Here is a 25001-nt window from a genome sequence, read left to right as displayed (position 1 = left end):
CGAGAAACCCCCCAATTAGCGACAGTGTAGAGAGGTCGCCTGCATCATCATCAGCTTCCACTCGTTAGTTGGATCCTCACCATCGATTGCCTCAAGAGGACCAAAACGAATTGCTTGCGAGTCTTGCGCGCATCTTCCTTGTTCCTGACGTACAGGTTGCCTCCCACAAGTACATCCTACTCGCTACTCCATAATCTCGGATCCCAATACGTGCATCGCCCGTTCTGGTTCCAGTTCCGGTTCCTGTCCCTGTTCTTAGTTCCAAGCATGAACCTCGACAATCCAGATATCGATTATGCCGAAGAGCCTGATTCACGTATGTAGACCTGCGTCATATTGCCAAGTTGATGGACCTATCCAAGCAACAGGGCAGCAAGAAGTCTAAACTTTTTTTTAGCGAGCTCGATGCACTAACAGCCGGCACTGCCCACCACTAGTAGCCCGAGGCCCACCACATCCGCAGCAGTATCTCACCGCCGATCCAAGGCCGCCGTCGAACCGATCCGGAGGCACGTTTGGCCACCCGGAAGAACGCCGCGTCGGCAGTAGTGCTCTTAACTCGGACTTATCGTTCACGTCCAGACCTGTTTCTTCAGCTGCCGCTGCTGCTGCTCAACCGACGCCGTCAGTTTCACATCCACCGCCGACTACTCCTCCGTCCGAATTCGTCCGGGCATCTTCCGATAACAAGAACACAAGCGAACAACAAGAAGATAGCGGAGCCACCGACCGCCGCCGCGGCCACGGGACCGGAACCCCAACCACTTTCGGAGGAATAAGCCAAGACCACCAAGCTCATGCCGGTCCCATTGTCATCCAAGGACCTCCGCGCGTCATGCCAGACTTACCACCACTGCCGCCTCCAACCTTTCGACTTCAATATCAACAAATGCAACGAAATCCATACCAGCCATTGCCGGGGGGCCTACCTGTAGACGGTGGGCTAGCAGCAGCAGCAGCAGGTCCGGTCCAAGATTTTAAAGACGATCTCGCCAGGGAAGCCGGCGTGGTCACCCCAGGTGTCGACGACACGCCCTATGTCCAGTACGCCATCGAAGCTCTCACTCGTGGGAACAGAGAGTCAGGTTACTCGGGTGATGGATCGTCAGGTAGTGAATGGGGACCTGGAGGAGGAGGAGGAGGAGGGCGATATGATGTTGTTCCTGGTCCCGAGTTAGGTGCTCTTCCTGCTGGTTATGTACCCGAACAGCACCAACAGCAGGAACAGCAACCTGGACCTACTGGACCTTCATCAACATTAGATCCCGGACTAAAACACCAATTCGAAGAAGACAGGCGCCTCCTCCAAACGCCTTTCCGGCCCAACAACCCCGCCATCTCAGCGGACTCGCTCGCATCGACACTGTTAAAAAACGGCCCGCGACCAGCGCAACCGCACGAATGGAGGCCGCTGGACAGAGACGCGCTCATAGCCAAAATAGGCGAGCCACGAGCCAACGGTCTCCCAACGCTCGACTTCCTCCCGATGCCGCTAACAGCGCGCTCGCTGGTCGCCTTCATGCTGATGTGCCTCTTCATGGCGGCCACGCTCATCTTCTCCGCCGTGTGGTCGCAAATGCAAAACGGACTAACGGGGTACGTGAGCAACTACGGCTCTTCGTACTTTCTGTTTCGGATCCTCCCGCAGTTTTTGGGCGGGTTGTTGCTGTTATGGGCGCAGTTCATCATCATTACCGTTTTCCGGATCCTGCCGTTTACGCACCTGGCTTCGCCGAATATCAGGGAGCGAGACGGTGCGCTGTTCGAGGATATGTACCCGCGCTCGTTCCTCTGGCCGCCGCAGCTTATTGGGTCGTGGAAGGTCTGGGTTCCACTTTTGGTGACTTGGGTGTTTGGGATGACTCTCCCGTTGCTTAGTTCCATGTTCACGGTCGTCTGGGTCGATGGTGTCTGGATGTGGGCCACGGTCCAGGGCGTTGCGTGGACCGCTGCGGCGCTTTACATCGTCATGTTCATCTCGACGGCCGTTCTGTGGAGTTACTTTGCGGCGCTGCGATCAACGGGACTGGCGTGGGATCCGCGATCCCTGGCCGACATAACCGCCATCGTCTCCGAGACCAACACGGCGGACGAATACCGAGGCACCCAGCTAGCGAGCAACCGCGAGCGCATCCGCTTTGCGCTCCGCCACCAGGCCAACGTCCGACTGGGTTACTGGACGTGGAAGGACGGCCGGTCTGGCGTGTGGTACACGTTGGGAAGTCCCATGGACCAAGGGCTCATCGCCGTGCCGCTTCCCGACCAGCTGACCGGCAAAGGGATGGCCAAGTTCCAAGAAAAGCAAGGTCTGATGTCCGCCATCAACATCAACCCCGTCGCCGGCAGCAACAGCGGCAGCGGGACCGGCACGGGCACGGGCACGGGCACCGGAACCGGAGGGGACTACGACATCGAAGCCGCCTCAGACGCCACCCTCTCCCCCCAAGGCCGCTACCGCTACCTGCCCTGGTGCCTGCGCACCTCTCCTCTCCTCCTACTCGTAACCGGCGCTTTCATCCTCCTCCTCGCGCTCTTCATCGTCTCCTTCCTACCCGCGACCCGCATCACCAACGGTTTTCTCCCCGGCCTCCCCGCCGCGCCCGTGCAGGGTGCCTTCTCAGCCGCCAACTTCCTCTACTCCTTCATCCCTTCCCTGCTCGGCCTCATCTTGTACCTGCTCTTCCAAACCATCGACAAGCACCTCCGCATCCTCCAGCCGTGGGCCGCCATGTCGTCTTCCAACCGTAAAGGCGGCGCCTCAGCCGACGCCTCCCTGCTGGCCGACTACGCGGCGTGCGGCCCCTTGACAGCCACGTTCCACGCGCTCAAGAACGGACACTGGCGCGTGGCTTTCACCTCGGCGTGCTCGACGCTGTTCATCCTGCTCCCCGTCCTGGGTGGCGGCATGTTCATGGCACTTACGCAACCGGCTGGCTCGCTGGTAGACGACAACAACGTCCCAACCGACGAGGAAAAAGTCCTCATGTTCCCCAACTTCCCGGCCTTCGCCATCGTCCTGGCGCTGTGCGTGCTTTACTTTTTGGCTTTGCTGTCCTTGCTCCCCGCGAGGAAGCCGTTTCGGTTCCCGCATGGGGTTACTTGTTTGGCTGAGATCATCTCCTATCTGGCGAACGAGGATTTGCTGGGCGATCTAGCGTTCAAGCATTGTCGGAGCAGGGAGGAGCTGAAGGAGAAGCTTGGGGTGGGCAGGGGCGTGCTGGAGACGAGACCGAGGTGGACGTTTGGAATGGGGTACAGCAGTACCGGTGCGGCGGGGGAGGAGACGCTGGGCGTGAGGAGGGCGAGGAGGTTTACGGTTCGAAAGAGCCAGATCAAGTTTGGAGGGTTGGATCAACCCTTTTTAAGATGAGCATCTTGCGGCAGGTGTGGTTGTTATGATGTTTAATGATGGTAATGATGAGAAATCTGTATGAGGATATGGTCATGATGTTTGGTGGTTATGTTTGTTTGGATCTTGGGAGGCTTTTCGCGGGTGCTATTTTTCAACCTCTTCGACGAACTTTTTCAATCTTTTTTTTGACGAGTATCAACTTCTTTGTTGGTTAACCTGTCATGTTTCAGACGCACGATATAAGGCCTGGATGCGGTCGAAGCATTGTATTGGAGTTCGGGTTGCTTTTAGACCAGCATGTTGTGGTTATAGCAATCAACCGCACTTTAGGATACCAAAACCGAAGAATGTCATTGTTATCAAGCATGCGTTCGGAATCGGCGCATACCGATGCTGGCTTCAGCATAGGCATATTCATGTGTGAAAGTTATAGCAGTCCCTTGATATCTCGGCTGCTAATATGGCACCAAGAGTAAAGGAACACAGATTGGGGGACTCCGGCTAGGAGAAGGGCAAGAATCTACTGGAAGCCCTTCAAGACACTATGTGAGAGGAATGACTTGGTAGTCGCATGTCATGTCTCGGAGAATGTCTGGAAATATGCAAAACAGAAGGGTTCACTACCCATGCGAAGACATAGACACTCACAAAGGACAGAAGTCCACTGCGTCCCACGAGTTTATTGACGATGTTCCGATATCTGATCGAGATGAAATCAGCTCCTTGATCGTAACGTACACTTGTACTGGCAAATTTTTCGAATTTTCCTTCGAAGCTTATCTTCCGGTGATGAGAGGTCTGGGAAACAGCATCAGACGCTGTCACCAAGAGGCTCGAAAACTTCCATGTCTCTCCCGCTTTCTCAACGAATCTGGTATGAGTAGCATTCCCCCGGGTTCGTCTGCGTCATGAAATCATGAACCCCACTGGGACCGTTGGCAACTCGGATCTCATGCGTGATGAGGTAGGTATAGGAGCAGTCTTATAGACGTTTGAGCCTCTGAGCCTTCCATATTTAGATGATCTTCTCGCGTTCGTTTCTAGAAGAGTATGGATCTTCGATTCGGCAACGTATCCAGGCCGGTACATATTTAACCATGCCCCCCGGAAAGACTGAAGGAGCCGCAGCACCTTCTCACCAAAACGCTGTAGCTCCACAGTGAGAATGTTCGATTTTGCCTCCAGAACTTGGGAATCGAGTCGTGAGAGGGACCCCGGTGGATAACACCGACGTCAGACAGGCGTAGAGGCCATGCGGTACGAAGATGAGGTACGAAGGAAGAATGAGATTGGCCGTGGTGAGTAGTAGGGCCTTGTTTGACAAGCTCGACGTTGAGAATGGGACCAGGGTTGGGGCTAAAGCGGGTTGTGGGCAGCCTGCCCTGAACCATCCTCTTGGGATCTTGGGGTTCCTGAGACAGGTCGGCGATTGGAGAATGCAACACTGGTGCATGAGTTTCGTCACGTCTCATGTACTGCCAACGCATCGATTTCTTCCATTCCAACTTCCAGCTGCCTCACATCCAGGCTATCCAGCCAGCCCCAGCCGCTCAATCCGAGCCAACGTGACTTTTTGGTATTCGCCCCCGGTGAAAGCACTGGCTTGTTGGTTGTGAAGAAGGGCATCCGGATAGGAACCAGTGTGTACGTACTGTACGCAAAGAAGGGGCCGATATCCAAACTCGGAGATGACTTTTGGGAGAGGGTTGTCTTGACTGGAGCTTGTCTTTCCATATTGGTAGTGTCTGTTAATGGTCAGTGTAATGAGAAGTGCCTTGGGCGCGTTCTTTGTGCAACGACACTAGCACGCCGCATCTTCAGACTGTCTCAACGGGCCACTTCGTATCGACCGACCTACCCGTGTCACAACCGTCATGCTGTGACGGGATGCTGCGAGTCTTGTTCCGGTTGCCCGACCATGCTGCCTTGCAGAGACCAAGAAGTTCTTGACGGTTTGAGCAACGTCAACCATTGCCGCAGCTCGAGTAAGCCGGGCCGTCTTTGTAGTGTCAGGCGCCGCTGGTTTCGATTTGGCGTGGAGGAGATAGGATAGCCGGTTACGAGTCGGCGCACAACGCTCTGTGTTGGCATGGAAAAGAAAAGAAAACCGAAAGTCAAAGATTGGCAAACAACCGGACTTGTTGGCCTGCGTCTGGCAAAGAAGAGGAAGGATCGATAAGTCCAACAGGAAGGAACCGTGACGTTTGTCTCAAACCTCATTGCGCAGTGAGGTAACAGGCGGGGTTCACCTCCATTCTCTGTGCTTCCTGCCTGCCTCTACCTGGTGCCTTCCCGAGCGGGAATTTCATATCGTTCTGCAGCGCTTTGTGTACAGCTGTGCCTGCACTTGTAAGTCAACTTGCGTTGCCGAACGGCAAGTGCGTGGTGGCTAGGACCATTCATAAGGTGTTGTCCCGTCCGGGAAAATGATGGCATCGTCGACACAGGTACCTTACAGCTTCATCCTTTCCCGACTCGGACTTGAACAACCGACCGCGAGGCTTTCACCCGGCTGAACGAATCGACACCAATTCAAGCCATTGGCGCCCGAGCCAACTCCCTAACGACGCCTCAACCATTGCGCATTGACGACCGCCCAATTTTTCGGCTTGGCAAAAGGTTGGCCGGTGGTGAGGCGGTGAGGAAAAAAAGGGCGGATGTGGTTTTGTCGTGACGGTCTTTACAAGCGGTCGGGCAGCGACATCTTTCCCTGCTGGAGTGAGGTGCTATAGCTGGTAGTAGTAGGTACCCCGAGGTGGAGGGGCGCCTGGGGGAGGCGGGCAGGGAACCTCAGCAGTGTGTGTGTGTTAAGGTTTCCAGGTTCTGTCCAGGGTTGATGCTGCCCGGGCAGCAACGCGGGGGATCTCTAACTGACCGGCCTGGAACAACCCACTACACCATCTCACCATCACCTCACCCTGCTGTCAATCCATCAGCCTCATCATCCCGCAGCTCGTCGTCCTCTGGTTGCCCGACACGACTACACGAGTCAACAACGGGTATCACCTTCAAAAGGACACCCACCCGGCCGACAGCGCGGCTTTTGATTTTGGCTTTCTTTCTGCTCTTCAACAACCCCTTCAGCTCCTAATGACTAGACCTAATCACCTTTGCTGACACCCGGACAACCAACCGACAACCTGCCCTGACCGAAACCGAATTACAAGTACGCTACGGTGCAGTGTAGTGCTGTCCAATCGCCCGCCTGTTTTGGCTGTTCAAACACTCGTCACCAAAACTCACCAGCCACGCATTTTTTCCACTTCCATCCCATCACCAAGCCCGACCTCGTCCATTTTTCGCGACAGCTACCTCAAATCCACGATTACCCACCAGACTTGTTTGCATTACCCCTGTTCACTGTTCACTCCACACTGGAAGAACAGGAATATTCCCTTTGCACTTCCATTCCTGCCAGGATATTGCTTTCATATCCTGTCATGATACACGGTACTCCGAGCTGAACAGAGACATCAAGGTGAGTGGAGAGAATCGAAAAGGCGGACGGTTGTCGGTACGGTGTGTACCTTGGTTGCGACAGTCATGGACACCACCACCACCGATCCGTCCACAAACACATACAGCCTGCTTTGCAGGAATTTCTCCTTCCTCTGTCCTTGCGCATTACATGTAACGGCAGCATCTGACCCGAATCGCAGCCTTCGGCCCACCATCCCAGCCCGCCCTAGCCTGCCTACCAGGCGCGTCGCATTTCGTCACCACCAGGGTGGTGACCCTTCACCTTGTCAACCACACCAGCGCCCGCTGGCGATGAGGGAGATATTGCCGCCGGAACACACCAACCTCCACCATCCCAGAACCCCCGCGATTTTTACAACCCGATAACGCCCACACAGCGCCAGCAGCGCACTCTTCCTCTTCGGTCAGCCACGGCGACACCTGCATCAGACGACGCATCCCCCACTCCGTCTTCTCAGAGAACTCTCCGGCGAACACCGCGCTTTCAAGGCGCCCGTAGTCCGAGCCCGACCCCGAGCCCATCCCGCTCTTCGCGCCGCATTCACCTCGAGGCGGCCAGCGTTGGCATCGCACCCCAACCTATCTTCGCAACTGCTGGTCCCCCTGGACTTGGACAACCCCCTCAACCACACGAGAGCTTTCGGCAACGCCTTTCGCAAGATAGCAGTGACGATCTTAACGAAGACACATTCCCGCCCCAGCCGTCGTTTATCCCGGAACGGACTTCCTCCTTATCCCACTCCAATCCCCTCCGCCTTTCTCGACACACAAAGAGCGCTATCCTTTGGGCTCTCGAGGAAGCTCTAAGGCAGCCGTATTCCTTCTCCTCAGATCTGGACGAAGAAAACGCTTCGATGGCGGATCTACTGAGCGGCGGCGTCGGCCCTGCTACTTCCAATGGCCATGCCGTGCCCTCATCGCGACCTACCGTACCTTCTCAGACTGGCTCTCCCCAGCAGGTGATCCGTGGCCCTAGGATGATCATGCGTGAACGTGCTGAACGGGAGGCAAGACAAAAGGCCGAAAGAGAGCAGATGGAGCGTGCTCGCGCCGAAGAGGAGGCGCGTATGCTTGAGGAGACGCGTCGACAGAACGCCGAAAGGAGAAATGCTGCTGCTGGCGCTGCACCAGGTGGTAACGTAGCCACCGATCCAGCCACACAACGTAGGCAAAAACGAGCTCAAGAGGCCCAGGGCGGTCCCCAGGTACAGCCTGGGAATCCCCCGCAAGCGGACGCACCGCAATCTTTGCGCCCAGCTCGCACTGGTCAACCAAATCAGGCACCTCAGGGCTTTACACCTGCCGCTGGGACTGGCGGTACAGCGCCTGGGCAACCAGCCGAGCCGTCAGCGCTAAATGCCGGTACCAGGGTGAAGAACTCGTTCCCTCATGCCTTTGAGCGATGGGAAGCCCTGTCAGCGCACTGGGAGGGAATGACCAGCTTTTGGATACGTAAACTCCAGGAGAATACTGACGAGTTCGACCGAAACCCAATTTCCGCTCAGCTATCCAGACAGGTCAGCGACTTATCAGCAGCGGGTGCCAACCTCTTCCACGCAGTCGTTGAGCTGCAGAGGCTACGCGCCAGCTCCGAGAGAAAGTTCCAGCGCTGGTTCTTCGAAACACGGTCGGATATTGAGCGCCTGCAGGAGACTAACGCCATGCTCGAGAACGCCTTGGAAGAGGAACGGCGAAGTAGAGCTGAAACCGCCCGCCAAGCTCAGGAGCAGGAGCGCGAGAACGCGAAGACCCAGAAGTTGCTTGCCGAGATGCGGAAAGAGTTATTGATCTCGAAAGACGAGGCTCGTCGCGCGTGGGAGGAACTTGGTCGTCGAGAACAGGAAGAAAGGGACCGCACACTTTCCCTTCAGCAGGGCCATCCAACAATAGTAGGCGGCGTCCAGGTCGTGCCGATGACACAAGGTGTTCCTAATCGCCAAGCGAGCACGCGGGATCATCAGAGGACCCAATCCGATACTTCCGACTATGTCGCCGGGCAAAATCCCCAGTACCCTCAGTATACCCAAGGGTCCGCTGCCCAACCGAACACGACTGCCGCTGGCCAACCAAGTGGCGGATATTACCAGCAACAACCCGGTACCTCCACGCAACAACCTGGAGATTATGGCGCCGGTTCAGAAGCAGGCTATGACGAAGGTGAGTTGAACTGGCGATATTGATGACAAGTTTGTCGAAGATGTCGACGAGAGACAATACCCCTTACCCTAGCACCCCGCCCGGAAGAAGCTCACCAATCTGACCAGGCGGCAGAGGATTTTGAAACCCCTACCTCGAATCCTGCGACTAATTATCCCCCGTCGAGTTCGCAATACGGCGGCACGTACCCCGAATCATCCGGATATGGCGGGCAAGGCTACGCAGCGCCTGGATGGGAAACGATGCCCCGACACCATCACCCAACAAGGCTAAGCGACGTGCTGGAAGAGGACGAACGTAGCCGCACTTCGGCAAGCCGAGTCAGCCAGGCGTGACAATGAACCGTCGCGCGGTCAACACACCGCACGACGCACATATTCGGAACAGCATATTATTACTCAAAGCTTGTTCCTGTTTGGGTACTGTAGCCTGCTTAGGCTCTCGCAACTTTTGCTTCAATATTCGCTTCCGACTTCGGCGGAACATTGTCAGATTAACAGTATATATCCTTGTACCCATCGCTCGGTTTGATGGCGGAAGATACTTTGGGCATCGGTGGATGGCATGGCAGAAGAAATTCACGCAAGCCATCTGTCGATTCTTCGCTGTCGTTAAATCGATGAGAGGTATCGCTTGAGAGTACAGCAGCATATGGCCGGATCTCCACGGGATTGCGCATAGCGTCTGACGTTGAGTGAGGGTCTGCAAGGCATTTGCGAGAGCAAAAGCACTTGTCACCCATCAGCAAAGTACCTCTCGATCGTGGAATTTGTGTGAGTATATGACTGGAGAAAAAACTGAAGGCGAGCAAAGGAAGAAGGGGGAGGAATGGACTTTTGTTATCGTTTACTGGCTTTTTGTGATGCATATGATGATGTTTATTCAGCGTGGAACAGATAGGGCCATGGAAAGCTGGTGTAGGATTTGAGGTGTGAAGATTCAAGATATAGGGCAGAAATATGAGGGTATTTGTCAGAGTGTGAAAAACGGGAGGGGGCAACAGAAATGAATGGGGAGTGTAGAATGCCATACCGCCATACTCACGACAGGTATGCGTGCTTTGGGCCGTCTTTGCGATGTATCGAAGTTTCTTTTGGACGGGAAGGCGTAGCACTGATGGGCTATAGAAAGGTGTTATAATTGGACGGTTGTCGTCGATCAACGGGTTCTTTGGGTGTTCGGCTTTGCTTTCCTTCGATTGTGTCGTATTAAACTCCGCATGAGGTCGGTCGTAAGTGGCCTGGTATGTTGATATTCTCGAAAGACTTTGAAGAAAAAGAGTAAAAGGGTGACACAGAGACAAAGGCCTAGAATAGGAGACAGGGTGCAAGACAAATGGGGATGGTATATCGTCGATGGCGGAGACGTTGGGAAGGGCGAAAGCGCCGAAATGGCGTAAGTTTTGGATCACCTCTATGGGCAGACTGTCAGACGAGTTCATGAAGTAGAGAAAGAAAAGGTTAGGTAGACACTAGGAGGAAAGAAAGAAGAACCATGTCGACGCGGTGGCGTTTGAAAGACCGAGAGAAAAAATTCCACATATAATTCCACTTGGTTGTAACGTTGATGAGAATAGTGTGGATGGACTTTAATGAACTGGAGGATAATTTAGGACCGTGACGGACAAGAGGCGGATCAACTCCCCTCTGGGCTCTGGCCACCTCCAGGCTTGCCGGGGCACTACCTAGGGTGTCGAGTGACGTTGTCGTACGAACGCAGCAGGCCAGCAGCAGAAGACCTGGGCGGCAAAGTCGTGGCCCTAGGGCCTAGAGGTAGCCGAGCGGTGCCTCACAAACCGGCGTAACGAAGAGGCAAACCTCCCACCAGGACCGTCCAAGATCGGGCATATCATATCACATACCTACCTACCTTGGGAGCAAGGGATGAGGGAGTGGAGGCGGAGGGGACCGACGGGATTTACTGATAGTGTTAGGTATGGAGAAGACATCCCAGACTACTTCTGTCGTCCTCTTCTAACAGTCTACCGAGAGCATCAGTCTTTGTTCCTAGCAGGGCCCGAATGTTTTGATAGAGATAAGGTATCCAATCGCATTCCCAAGACCATCCACACCTTATTCTAGACTCTACTTGCTCATAAAAAATTGCAATAATAAGGCTTGGGAAACTTCGAGTGGCACATCTCGTAGCTAATTGGGAGCCTTGTACGTGTCAAAATCTTGGAGGTGTCCAGAGCACCGGAAACAGACGGTCAGCTCACTTGCTCACCTTGGTGGTGTGCATCATGCCCGTCACCTGTTGATCTTGATCAGCGCACTCAGTCAGTTCTGTCACTGCGTGAGCTTCGAAGCAGACGGGAAGAGGAAGAGGAAGAGCTTCCCTGTCACTTTCTTGGTGGGGCAGTTGACAGGAACACGGCTGTCAGGCACATTTCTTGGCATGCAGCTGCGCTCCGGCGCTCACGAATGCACATTTCGACCTCTACCTCCCGTCGTACCGGACCTTGCACACCTTGCCCCACCTGAATGATAAGATCAGGGTCCCGTCTGCCGCCGGCGGGCTTGCATTCGAGAGCGGGAGCCGCCGATGCCGGTCGATTTTGCCGGAAGCTCTCGAGCATGGCGGGGATCGTGGACACCGGACGGGGACGGATGGAATTCGTGGAAAGCTCCATACGAGACGAAGAAGAGTACTCCACCGAAGTCCATCCCAGCCATGTTATGACGACATTTGTTTACTTGTGATCTATCCTCTAGAACCCATTATTCTTCCCCGAATCCTACCATCAACTATTGCATACCTACCCGAACTTCGAGATCAATCGCGTCGAGTTCAGTGCTATACACATAATGAGGACCTCACGCATCTTGGGCACTGCTTTCGCCCGACCAAACCTTACTGCTTTGACATCGTCGTCGCCATCGCCCTCCCAAATATCCCGTCATATCCGTGGCGCGGCTTCCGGTCTACCGCGCGCAACGCAGAAGCATACACGAACCGCCCAATTTTCGTCTCTGGTTGGCAAGACAGGTGGCCTGAGCAGGAGTAACAGTCGAGAATCTTGCGAGTACAGCACCAAGAGCACGCCGAGCGAGGCACCTCCATTTGCCTTTGCCTTCGAGTAGGTCACTTACAGGTACACCCACCTTGTGGTTTTACCCATCTCTAATCAATCCCCAAACCGCAGTATCGATGGCGTCCTCCTCCACGTCGCGACGCCCATTCCCGGCGCTCCCGAAGCCCTCAAGTTCCTGAACGACAACAACATCCCTTTCATCCTCCTCACCAACGGCGGCGGCAAGCACGAGACCGAACGGGTAAAAGACCTTAGCCAGAAACTTGGCGTCGAGCTCACGACCGACAACTTTGTCCAATCGCACACTCCCTTCCGCCAGCTCGTCGAAGGGCCCAACAGCCTCCGGGAGAAGACCATCCTCGTGACGGGTGCCAACGCAGAAAAGTGCCGACTTATCGCCGAGGCCTACGGCTTCCGCAACGTCATCACGCCCGCCGACATCCTCAAGGCCCACCCGGAGGTCTTCCCCTTCGACCCGCTCCTCGACACCGTCTACACCGCGACCGCGCGCCCGCTGCCCAAGCCCATCTTCACGCCCGGGTCCGGCATGCGCCTGAGCGACGCGCTCAAGATCGACGCCATGTTCGTCTTCAACGACCCGCGCGACTGGGCCTACGACATCCAGCTCATCGTCGACCTGCTCCTCTCGCAGGAGGGCTACGTGGGCACGTACTCGCCCAAGAACGGCGACGCCGCTCTGCCCTCGTGCGGCTGGCAGCAGGATGGGCAGCCGCCGCTGTACTTCAGCAACGCGGACCTGCTCTGGAGCACCGGTTTCCATCTTCCGCGCTTCGGACAGGGCGCGTTCCAGGCTGCCGTGGCGGGCGTCTGGCGGCGTCTGACGAACGGTCATGAGCTCCAGCGGCGGGTGATTGGCAAGCCCTACAGTGAGACGTATCAGTTTGCCGAGAGGGTGCTGGAGACACATAGGCATGAGGTGCTGAGGAGCCGCGGCCACCATGAGCCCGGCACGCTGAAGAGCGTGTACATGGTGGGCGATAATCCCGAGAGCGACATCGCGGGGGCGAACGATTATCAGAGCGAGGCCGGGACGGAGTGGGTTTCGGTCCTGGTACGGACGGGCGTGTGGAGCCCGGAGCATGCGGGTGAGAAGGCGCTCCAGGGGAGGTTCAAACCGAAGGTCATTGTGGATGATGCGCGGGAGGCGGTGAGGTGGGCATTGAAGAGAGAGGGCTGGACTGGTCCGTCGTTGTAGGGCTAGGGAACGACAGTGTTTGTCTTATGGTTAGATTTTAGCGAACCTCGCGGCATTTGGAGCATATTTACAACAATTACTGAAGGATATGCGTCTACCTAGAATCTAGAGAAATCGAGAAGTTTCAAGTCCAGGTCTCTGACCATCTTGGCTGAGTATCATCGGTGAAGCACTTAACTTTTCGGATATGCTAATGTACAGTCAGATAATAGATGTTGTTCTCGGCCATTGACCATCACTCTTACCTAACCGATAACCAACCTCGTCGTATCATATGCCTTCACATGGAATCGATCGTCTTGGCCAGCCATGACGGCCAGAAGGGTGCCCTAGCCTAGGCTGTAAGCCGTGAACCAGAATCTGTCGAGTGGCAAGCCAATTGGTATGAAGTCAAAAGCCCAAGAGGTGGGGATGAGCCCGGTTAAGAGGGCACAGGTGCTCCAAGGGAGAAGGACGTCGACACTGACCTGGATCACCCGACGGCATCCTCCGCAACACCGGATAATTCCGCAGACTCTATAACAACTATATCCTTCGTGAGGTTATGATCGACAATGTATCGTGCTTTCTCGGGGCTATTTGGCATGGACGGCATATCTGGTCAGTGTTGGCCGACGTACCAGGCTTTTATACAACCGGCCATCTTTTCTTGTCAAAGTTAGCAACTTCTTGGTACCACCAACGCCAACGGAAATTGTTTTGCACAAACTTGACATGTCGTCAAGTTGGTCCGCCTTCGTTTGCCGCCTCTACAAAGCTCCCTTGTGACTAATCACGTCCCGTCCAACTGCATTAGCAGAGTGAGCCCCTCCGACGACGACAGAAACTGGAAGTCCCGTCACCAGCTAACGCAGCGCGTGGCCGGCGGTCAAAATGCGCAGAAATAGGAAACGAAACAAATCGCAGAATATTACTTAGCAAGTGCTTAGTGCAGCCATCTCGGTGATTTCGGCAAGACCATGGTGGTCAAAGGACCGTTAAGCCAGCGCCATGTTGCAACGTCGAGGGAAGAAAAAGAAAAGAGAAGGCGAAGGGAAGGGATGATCTTTGTACTCAATGCAGCAGAGGCCCTGACTGCAGATCCTGCTTTGTCCGCTATTCGTTACTTGCAATCGTGCAACTATCAAAGTCAAGTTTGCTCCCCTTTCCATCAGCAAACATGCAAATCCAAATCGGTTTCGAAACAACCGTTGAGAAATCCTTTCGTTCTTCCACTTTTGCATCACGGCCAAGAGCTTCTCACCCAAAGCTGCGGCAGCGTCGTCGTATATCTTATGACGCACCGTGACACGAATCAACTCCTCGACCGATTTGCAGCAGTCAAACTTCCGGAATCCAGCCGACTAGCCCTTGCTCCATGCACCGCTCATCCCATCTGAGACACCAACCTAAAGCTCCGGCTCGAAGCCGAAGGGGGCAGATTTCCCTGTATCGATGACATTTGGACTTTTGCGCCTTCTATGTCACAAGGGTTCAGATTGAAGGTTAGGTTGCTGGGGAGATGAGTTGAAACATAGCGCAGAGGGGCGATTATTGTCTCATTGTTTCGCGCAGCTTCTCATTCCATTGTCTCGGCCATCGGTGGCATTCATTCCCTCTTGTTGCCCGACTCAACACCTATCAGCTATCACCACCACCTCCAGATCGGGAGGTTAGATGCATCATCGCACCTTGTCAATTTCTGTGTGGCTCAGAGAGAACACATGATGGGCTGTTTGGACCCTTTCCCGTTACAGCTTGAGGGCTTCCAAACGTGGACGCACTTGGTAACGGGGGTATGGCAATCAATTCCCCTACCACTTACACCACTCTCCTTCCAGCCCCGTCCTCCCTTGTTTGTCATATCACAAACAAAGTGCCACTTCTGCCCTATTCCGACTTTAGCTTGGCCCAACGACGTTTACGAGCCTCGAAGCGGCCGAAAAAGGAATCCTGGGGATGGTTGGGTGCATAACATATTATGTACAATGGTGGTAGGGGAGGAGCTGGGGAGTCGATGCCGTGGTGACACGGAGTTGCCCGGGGCTACCGCTGCGTTCCAGTTGAAACTCCCATGACTTTGAGGTTCAGCCTGGACTGTTATACTTTCCCAATCTGGCGTTCCAAATGCTTGATTTAGTAACGCGATGGCGCGGTGTGAAAAACCGGCTGGGTGGCTAAGGATGCGCTCCTTTCATTCCTTGCTAGAAGCTTTTGTTTATGTTTGGATTCGCTTTATTTGTGCAAGATCACTGTCCTTTCTCTCATTGTTCCATGCAACGACGTCGAGTACATATACGCCTCGAGAGTTTACCACACCTGAAGGTGTGAGACTCGATCGGATCGTCAACCTGCGTCCCGGATGATGCTTAAAGCTCTTTGCTTCTTTGTGGCATATCATTTACCACCCCCATGTCCGGTTGAGCCGCACATCTGTTTTACACATTGATAAACTTCCCGTCACCCTGCTCCAAGTTTGCTCACTCCGACGACTCTCTTCCCGTCTTGTTTTCCAGATATCCAAGCGCATAAACAATGGACTTCCACAGCCAGCTTCCCTACCGGGACCCACGTCCAACCCTTCAAGTCATCACCGCGTATCCTCCCCAGTCCCAAACATCAAACTACTCCTACCCCTTGTCAGGAACATCTCCGGGCCGCGAGTCTGTTGGGTCCGATATCTCATCTGTGCCGAGCATGATCGAAGACCATGGTTCTGACATCTCCACCGAAGACGAATACCAGTACCACCACACCTCCAGGTCTGGGGGGCTGTGGAACTGTTTTTGGAACAACACTCAAGCACACGAAAAGGACTTCCAGACGGCAAGCACTCCAGCACGGCCCATCAGCCATCATGCTGGCAGCACAGCCGACAGCACACCAGAAAGGAAGAAGAGCAGCAGCAGGCCAACTCTAGCATCGTCGCGGCCGGATAACGGCTTCGCCCAAGATAATAACCAATGGCCTCTGACTCCTCCATATACCAGTCACAGTCACCAGGTGCCTCGGACATTCAACAAGCCCCTTCCCACCTCGACTTACTCACTCTTCCCGCCCACGCCGCCAACTGCCGACAGTGAACATTCTTCTTCGGTGCCGCCACCACCACGGAGATCATCTCTAGCCCGGCCATGGACATCGGACACCTTGCGACTGTCGGAGCAAACCCCACCACCACCAACACGAACCCCAGTGGTACAGATGTGCAGGAAGTCGAGCCTCGGTAGGAAAAGGAAACTGGGGGGCGAGCCGCTGGCTGTGACGGTCTGTTCACCTAGCCCCAGGTCGACAACCACCACCACCACAACAACAGCAAGCCTGGTCTTCCGAGCAAGGCCATCCATTATCCCTGTCCCCTCTTCCACAAGCAATCTATCACAGCAGATGGCTTCTGCTGCCTACCACCCAACAGAGTCGTCCTCTCTTTACCCTCACGCTCCCCACCTCACCCCAACCGATTTCCGCCGTCCATCCCTCACCAACCTGCGTCGTAATTCCCGCGGCGCCTCCTTCCCCAGGCCTCCTGGCAGCAGGGACCACCACCAACAACAACCAACAAGGGCACATCAGCCACATCATCATCAACAAAAACAACAACAACAAGGGTTAGAAGAGCGCCCATTACCCCCCCTCCCCCTCTCTGTCCAACCACAACAACGACCACAACGACCTTCTCGATCATCACCTCCCTCACCAGTAGTCTTCCCAGTCCCTCCAACATCACCACTGCCACCTCTGCAACCACCGCCGCCACCTCCCTCTACTCTTGCTCCTGCTCCGCCTCCACCCGTCGTCTCAGTATTCGAAACGGATTCTGACGACGAGGATTCGGACTCAGACTCTAGTTCAGACGACCACAACCATTTTGGTGCTGGAGGGGTTGTGGAAAGCTTTGCCAGACGATTAATGAGGAGCTTATTGGGTGGTCATGGTCATGGACATGGTAACCACCACTACCGTCACGACGGTCAGAGTCAAGGGCAGAATCATCAACGGAGCGCTAGTGATTATACTCCCAGTGCGACAACAACAACCACCCCGTTTTACAAGGCTATTCAGATGAGAAGACCACGGTCTGCGCAGCTGGACGTGATTGAAGAATCTGGATTCAGATATAGGAGGAGTTGTAGTAATGCTCGTGAGAGCGGGAGTGAGAGTAGCGGGAAGCAGAGTGTTTTGGGGAGGCGGGGGAGGTTATGGGGGAGGAGTCGGTAGTCGATCATGACTTGACTGTCGTGGTCAGTTGGTAGCATGTCATCATGTGTGGAGGTGTTGACAGGAGGTTTGGCGATATTCTTGATATACACCTAGGGGTCATATGGATGGACGTATAGATGGATCGGCAAATGGGGTGTATAGAGGAGCCTGGATGGGATCGGGGTTTACATAACATACAAGTACGTAGGCACTTACCTACGTACATTACATACATAGTTCGTCCATTGTACTAGGGCAACATTAATTTTACATATGAGAATCTGTTCACGGCGGACTTCCTCTGCCTCTTTGATCTCTTGCTTTGTGTTTGTGTGCTGCGCTCAACTTAGTCCTCGTTCTCATCGTCGTACAACTCTAAGCAAATAAATGAAAGACACGCTTGGATGTATGGAGATGTAGCTGGTGCGTGTATTGAACACTCTGGCAATGCATCCACGAGAAAGGAATGAAGACGTATCGCCCCCAAACATATCTTTGGTATGAAAATCTAAATGTTGGAGAAGAGAAGGAATGAGCCAACGTACATATCAAGCAAGCGGCGTAGTGCAGTCGGTCATCAATATCTAGCCGTGCCTCGCGAGGACCAACCGAGTTCCTTTCGATGGGACGGTTGATCATCAGATACCAGGACATGTCTGTGTAGGGCGTATGCTGCAGTGCTCTCTCTCTTCTCGATCCTCGATGCAGTGCTTCGGAGGAACCCCCGGTTTCCCACGTGTCAACAGCTCCTTCCTGTTGTCAATACAGAGAGACGAAGAAAGCATAGGGCATTGCCGCAGCCATCAATACTCAGCTGCATACATGGAGGTGGGTTGAACAAGAACCAAAACCTGGGTGGTGGCGCTTTCGGCGGACTGAAAAAAAAAAAAAAAAGAGGAAAGTGAACAGTGACGGGCCACGTCGAGGAAAGATGCTGGCTGGACTGGGTTGGGCAAGATAGGTATATTAGCCGGATCATGGGCGTCAGTCAATAAATTTATTGCTGATGCTATTTTGGTTATTGAGCGGTCTCGGCCACTATCGTCTCGGTCATGTTCGTGTGGTACGGCTGTATCTGCGGACGAAGCCAAGACACCCACCGTCCTCAGAGGAGTTCTGGGGAGTGATGTTTGGAGGCATCGACCTGATTGACAGACAGACAGTTTTTGGCGGTTGAGTCTTCAACTTGAAGTTTGTCATGCTTTTCCCCTTTCCTTATCTGCATTCAAAAACGACTTTCTCCGATAACGATAGAGAGAGAGAGGACGGCACTTGGTGCCAATGACTTGTCACACGGCTCGTTGGAAACTCATCATTCCAACAGAGCTTATCGGACGAAGAGAAAAGTATAACATAACGGTGCCATGGGGGGCTTCATCAGCCGAGATTCGGTCGGCACTCGCAAGATAGTACCAGACCCGACTGCCCTGCCCGCCGCTGTTGATCATGTTCCCCCTGCCTGCAACACGCACAGTACCAAAAGGGATGTGTGCACGAGAGGTATTGCTTCCTTGTTATCGTTCATGATATGTAGACAACATCATTCGGCGTCTCGGCGGCGTGATGGAATGGAAAATGAGGGTGATGGAGCTGGGCAAGAATGTGGGCGAGATGCAGTCAGTGGCAGGAATCAATGGCAGGAGTGGGTGTGTCTGAGCGATGAGGTGAGGACCGCGACGGAACCAAGACACAAGCTGAGATGTCGTGGATGCTTGGAATCGGCTTGGAAGGGGGTGCAGTCATGAGGTTAGACCGCTCCTGCATACACTTTCCAGAGATAAAAGAAACGGTACTGGGAGGAGGGGGGTCTTTCGATCTGTACTTAGACACCTCGAGAACCCCCGATGTTAAACTAGTTGCGATTGCCAATGTACTCTCAACTGACTGTCCCGCACCGCGAAACGTCCGGATTTCCAAACGTTGAAAATATTCGGATTGTCAAAAGACTATGAATTAACGGTCAATCAGGTACGAAATATCTCAAAGGTGAGACGTTAGTGCATTTAGATATTAAAAAAAGTCGAGGGCTCTAAGTATAAGTTACCAATTTGAGAACTGTCCAAAAACCGTTCGCGAATAGTTCGTAAGACCCCCCCCTCGCAGTACGGGACCGTCTTGGACGAGGGCGTTGGAAGGTACTTTGTATCGAGGCCATACCGCAAAGACTCGGGCTATCCGTTTTTTAGGTTCCAGGGCCTAACTGACAGAATCTATGTATTAGATGCCTTAGGGTTTGGGTTTTGGAAGAGATTCGAGCAGTCTGCAATGCTAGAGGTGCCTCAAGTGTATTGATTATGCCTGATTTCCCTGGAACCTAAAAACGGATGGCCCGAGTCTTTGCGGTAGCTCGAGGTTGGGCGTTCCGAGCGTCGGCGGTTCTGGACGATGCCTGCCGAGAGATTGGAGATGAGATGAATCTCAAAGGGCAAGCACAGGGCATTTTGCGGGGCGGATAGGGACGGGCAGTTCCTTCTCACTCAGTGCATTTCAGACCCCGAACGGTGGAGACTTCCCACTTGCTTGTGAGTGGACGGTTCTTTGTTCTTTCCTCCCGACTTGGCTTCTCAGTTTGCACTTCATAAATCATGGATTCAACGACAACCCATCTTCTCATTTTCACATTCTATTACATACCGCCTTGCATAGCTCTACTCGGGATCCTCACCGACAACAGTCCCAGTACGGAATCTAAAACGCCTTGAGCCTGGGCTCCGTGGTAACATTCCGGATCCCATCACGACAATAAAATGCGCCCGGGCTAGTGGCCCCCATGATTTTAAGCATTTGCATGCCCGCCATCGGCCGTCGCCTAGTCAAGCACTAGCTTGAACTGCCCATCCCCACCATCATGACCGCTGGACCACTCAGAAACCACACACTGAAACGGTGACACGAACGGTCCTTGCCGGGATCGATCCTACGACTCCCCAGAAACGTCGGAGAGTCAGCGAGGATGATGAGAAAGTGGCAAGCCGTCCTCCTCAGAACCGCTGCGCCGTATCGCCCCGGTAGCGGAGATGGGAGGCAATTCCGTTTTCCGCTGCTTCGCCGGCGCTGTCTGAGGGCTATCTAGCCACTGCTATGTAGCTTGTTTATTACCAAGGCCAAGGAGTCACTGGTGCAGGATAGACCAGCAGCTGAAGAATCAGTGTAGGCACATGTCTTCAGCAATCAGACTGAGCCATTAACAAGAAGGCGGCGCCGTCAGAGTGCAACATCACCATGTTGCCCTACTTCAAGCACTGCTACCAGCAACGGGACAGATCAAAAGGTCCTTCACCGGCCTCATCAAGATATCCAATTCGAAACGGTATCCGCACATCAAGAGCCGAACTTTGAAAGTCAACATGTGTTTCTCGGGACCCATGGGCCCATGATATTCGAACTTCAACATCGCCGTCCACAGACTGCTAGTACCGGTCCCAGTACCCAATCGATCCATATTCCCCATGATGATCGCCGAAGGAACTGAAGTCTGAAGAAGCATTCCAGCCAGTCAGCACCCGCCCAGGGACGGGCACCCATCCAGACTGCGAGCCGGAAAACGGTCACGCCAGCCTTCTCCCCCATCGTTGCCCTCTGGCCTGGGCCTCTTTACCCATCGAGCCCATGTGGTGCCCCCCGCTTCAAGATACCCTCAACCCCTGTCGGTCTCGCTTGAACCCACCCTGTAGTCGCCCTTCGCAAGCCCTCGGACCCATTTAGGCAGGTCAGCATTGGCTGGGGCTGCATCTTCCGCCATGGCTAGTGTTGCCAGAAACGGTACAGTTCGATATCATGCAATCCCCCTCCCACAATTTCAACCGTAACTACTGGCTCCCAGCACTGCCCTGGCCGACAAGTGAAGAAAGAGGTGTGGTGCCCTGAGGTGGTGCTCCGATGGCACACAGTCATCCACCTGGACACCCACGCACCCACGACATATCTACACGGTATCTTCACGGTATCTTCACACCACGCTAGCCCATGCCGCAATGAGGTGCGAAAGGCCAAGACTTCGAACGGTCTGAGAGGGTCGAAAGAGGGCCAGAGAGACGAGCCAAGTCTAGAGGCCGGCCTGGCGTAAACTCGGAATCCACATTTTGCTATCTCCCTATCATCTCATCCGTCTCTCCTTTCATCGTCGTCTCCCTCAGTCGACATTCCATTTACAATACTCTTCCTCCGTCATAACCCTTCTGGATCCCTACCTCTTCAACTCACACCGTAGCCTGATGTTCTAGGCCCGGACCCGTGCAACGTCAACAGTCGCTGGAGTCGAGGCAGCCATGTGTACGCTTCGATCAGCTTACTAACCATCCAGCTGTCAAGTTTTATCTTTCGCTTTGCGGAATCGCCCCAGATCGGCACGACACCGATTGTGTTCCCGCTTTGCTTTCCGGGCTTGGTTGCACGGGAGGCATAGCGACCACCACGCTTTTGCTCCAAAATGCTTCGCAACTTTTTTCGACGACGGCACGGCGATGAGGATGTTATGCCGGATATGGTAGACGATGGATCGATGGAGGGGGACTCAACTGGCCTCGAGGCCTTGACTGCACTGAAGCAGTTCGAAAAGATGCATCGCCTGGACCCAAACCTACCATTGGACGAGCTGGACGAGGTCGAAACCGCTCTGAACAGCGCAAACATCGAGAAGGGAACCGAGATCGACCAAATATTGGCCGAAGATAATTCGCCATATCCAGAAGTGAGATATCCTGCTTCATCGCTCTGCTCGTCATGGTCAGTATCCGATTTGGACTCTCTCTAACTCCGACTTCAAAAGGTCCGAGCTTCAGTACGAAATTACGATGTCGAGATGCCCGTCAACACCATCCGGGCTTGGACTATCGGCATGTTGCTTTGCACCATCGGTTCCGCTGTCAATATGCTGCTCTCTCTGCGAAGCCCTAGCATCAGTTTGTCGACCTTGGCTATCCAGCTCATAGCATACCCCATCGGCTTGGGCTGGGATCTCATCTTCCCCGACCGGGTTTTCACCGTATTCGGCATCAAGTTCAACCTCAAACCCGGACCATTCAACTTCAAGGAACATGTCATCATTGTTGTCATGTCGAATGTACGTCTGGCCTTGTGTCTTGTTAAACTAACTGCTAACGCTTTCTTCATTAGGCTGCGTACGGTGGTGGTGCTTTGTATGCTACTGATGTCATTCTAGCTCAGGAGATCTGGTATAAACAGTCGTTCGGCTGGGCCTGGCAAATCCTCTTCGGTATCTCGACGCTCTGCACTGGTTATGGACTTGCCGGTTTGGCAAGGAGGTTCTTGGTTTGGCCCGCTGCCATGATCTGGCCCGCGGATCTCGTCAACTGCACTCTCTTCTACACGCTCCACGATCACTCGCCCTCGGATCCGGCAAGGACAAATGGTTGGTCAATCAGCCGATACCGATGGTTCTTGATTGTCATGGGTGGATCATTTGCGTGGTACTGGGTTCCTGGTTATCTTTTCCAGGGACTGTCTTGGATGTGCTGGATTACCTGGATCTGGCCCGAGAACGTCATTGTCAATCAGTTGTTTGGCGGACAGAGCGGTTATGGGCTATTCCCTTTAACTCTTGTGAGTGTTTTACGATTCCCGGGCGAGATCATTTTCATGTGCTGACTCTCTTTAGGATTGGTCCATCATCTCTGGATATCTCCTGTCACCCCTCGCGTCGCCATTCCATGCGATCGTCAACGTCGTCGGCGGTGTCACGTTTTTCTTCGTTATTGTCTCCCTCGGAATCCAATATTCGAATACGTGGTACTCAGCTTATCTGCCAGTCCAAGAGTCGCACTCGTACGACAACACCGGAAAGAGGTATGACGTTTTGCGCATTCTTAACCAAAACCTGCATTTCGACGAGGCCAAGTACCACGCATACTCGCCGCTTTACCTCCCCACCCAGTTCGCCCTTTCATACGGGCTGTCATTCGCAGCTGTCGCGGCCATCATTGTTCATGTTGGCCTCTATCACGGCAAGGATATCTGGAATCAGTGGAAGTTGGCCCGCCATCAAGAAGACGATGTCCACATGCGCCTCATGAAGAAATACCGTGACGCTGAGGATTGGTGGTATATCATCCTATTCGCCATCATGCTTGGTATGTCCTTTGCCGTGGTGTGTGCCTGGGACACCAGCTTCCCATGGTGGGCGTTTATCATCTGCATATTGATTCCCGTGGTATGGACCATTCCGATCGGAATCATTCAGGCCATTACCAATATTCAGTTGGGACTGAACGTCTTGACCGAGTATGTCATCGGCTACATGCTCCCCGGCCGCCCCTTGGTCATGATGATGTTCAAGAACTACGGTTATCTCGTCATGTCGCAGGCGCTCTATTTCGTTCAGGATCTCAAGCTCGGCCATTACATGAAGGTGCCACCTCGCGTCATGTTTTGGTCCCAGCTGATAGCTTCGGTTTGGTCCGCCATTGTCCAGATCGCCGTCATGAACTGGGCCCTTGGGGCAATCCCCGATATTTGCACAGACGGCCAGGCCAACCAATTTGATTGCCCCAGTGCCAAGGTGTTCTTCACTGCATCCGTCATTTGGGGTGCGATTGGACCGGCCCGCATGTTCTCCGGCAAAGCACTCTATAGCTCTTTGCAGTGGTTCTGGCTCGTCGGTGCCATTGCTCCCGTGATTTCGTGGTTTTTCGTTCGACGATATCCGCGCTCGCTTTGGCGCTATGTCAACTTCCCGCTGGTGTTTGGCGGTTCAGGCTGGATTCCGCCCGCAACTGTTTACATCTACTACTGCTGGGGCATAGTCGGCACTGTTTTCAACTTTTTCATTCGCCGCCGGAAGACGGGTTGGTGGCTGCAGTACAACTACCTCACCTCGGCCGCCCTTGACGTTGGTCTTTTGCTGTCGACCCTCGTTATTTTCTTTTCCCTCACGCTATCACACACCAAAGCGCCAGAATGGTTTGGCAACACAGTGGCTGGGAGCACCATGGATACGACCGCCAGAGCGGTACAGAAACACGTCCAGCCAGGAAAGATCTTTGGACCTCACGAGTGGCCATAGTTGTAAGTTACGAGTAATAACGAGGGCGTCGGACAAGACAAGAGGAGTTTCGGAGTTTGGTTATTTTTCTCGAAGGAGTCTATGATTGGGAACACCTCCAGGGCTGGCGGGAACTTCTTGGGATTCTTGGGGTTTTGGATATGGGCGGAAATTGACAGGCACAGCCGGCACATGCATCCCGCGCATAACATGAAGAGATTTCTCCACATTCACAGGATATTGGCTCAAGTGAGAAGGGGCTTACTCCAGGTCTCGTAGGCGTCCATGGCCTATGGTCGGGTCCACGGATTTCATGTATCATTTTTCGGGTCTTCGGGAGGAGATTCAGGACGTCCCGTGCTATGTATCTTCTCGGTAGGGACCTGCGCAAAGCTTAGACTTTGGTTATGACGATACGCATATTTTTCTTAACACTTCGGTGCGATAATGATTTGATTCAAAGGAATGTCTGGCGTTTGACATATTCCTGCACCGGTCTGCTGATGTCGTGCCTTCCCGCTTCCAGTATCAATGAGCATCATGAAAATATGGGTTCTTCACCGCCAGACTTAGTACCGGATTC

General features: G+C 53.9%; 5 protein-coding genes across 5 annotated transcripts; all 5 read left to right on the top strand.

Moving 5' to 3' along the window:
- The first annotated feature begins 107 nt into the window (after positions 1-107).
- B0H65DRAFT_28861 (uncharacterized protein) lies at positions 108-3472 on the top strand. Its single transcript, XM_062822977.1, has 2 exons — positions 108-316; positions 438-3472. The coding sequence occupies exons 1-2, from the start codon at positions 268-270 to the stop codon at positions 3368-3370; spliced, it is 2982 nt and encodes a 993-aa protein (XP_062686286.1). The 5' UTR covers positions 108-267; the 3' UTR covers positions 3371-3472.
- Positions 3473-6895: 3423 nt separating this feature from the next.
- B0H65DRAFT_438198 (uncharacterized protein) lies at positions 6896-9324 on the top strand (the record flags this gene model as incomplete). Its single annotated transcript, XM_062825356.1, has 3 exons — positions 6896-6982; positions 7210-8989; positions 9062-9324. The coding sequence occupies 3 exons, from the start codon at positions 6896-6898 to the stop codon at positions 9322-9324; spliced, it is 2130 nt and encodes a 709-aa protein (XP_062686285.1).
- Positions 9325-11442: 2118 nt separating this feature from the next.
- On the top strand, positions 11443-13378 carry B0H65DRAFT_28731 (HAD-like domain-containing protein). Its single transcript, XM_062822959.1, has 2 exons — positions 11443-12068; positions 12135-13378. The coding sequence occupies exons 1-2, from the start codon at positions 11797-11799 to the stop codon at positions 13237-13239; spliced, it is 1377 nt and encodes a 458-aa protein (XP_062686284.1). The 5' UTR covers positions 11443-11796; the 3' UTR covers positions 13240-13378.
- A 2146-nt stretch (positions 13379-15524) lies between these two features.
- B0H65DRAFT_28723 (uncharacterized protein) lies at positions 15525-17691 on the top strand. Its single transcript, XM_062822958.1, has one exon. It carries the CDS (start codon positions 15754-15756, stop codon positions 17434-17436), a length of 1683 nt encoding a protein of 560 aa, XP_062686283.1. The 5' UTR covers positions 15525-15753; the 3' UTR covers positions 17437-17691.
- A 3685-nt stretch (positions 17692-21376) lies between these two features.
- On the top strand, positions 21377-24479 carry B0H65DRAFT_28667 (putative isp4 protein). The gene is made up of 4 exons (XM_062822952.1): positions 21377-22108; positions 22187-22480; positions 22534-22980; positions 23036-24479. Exons 1-4 carry the CDS (start codon positions 21848-21850, stop codon positions 24437-24439), a joined length of 2406 nt encoding a protein of 801 aa, XP_062686282.1. The 5' UTR covers positions 21377-21847; the 3' UTR covers positions 24440-24479.
- Positions 24480-25001: the final 522 nt, after the last annotated feature.

The sequence above is a fragment of the Neurospora tetraspora genome (assembly GCF_033439725.1).
Source record: "Neurospora tetraspora strain CBS 560.94 chromosome Unknown B0H65scaffold_1, whole genome shotgun sequence".
Lineage (NCBI taxonomy): Eukaryota > Fungi > Ascomycota > Sordariomycetes > Sordariales > Sordariaceae > Neurospora > Neurospora tetraspora.
This window is presented reverse-complemented; position numbering and strand designations above follow the sequence as displayed.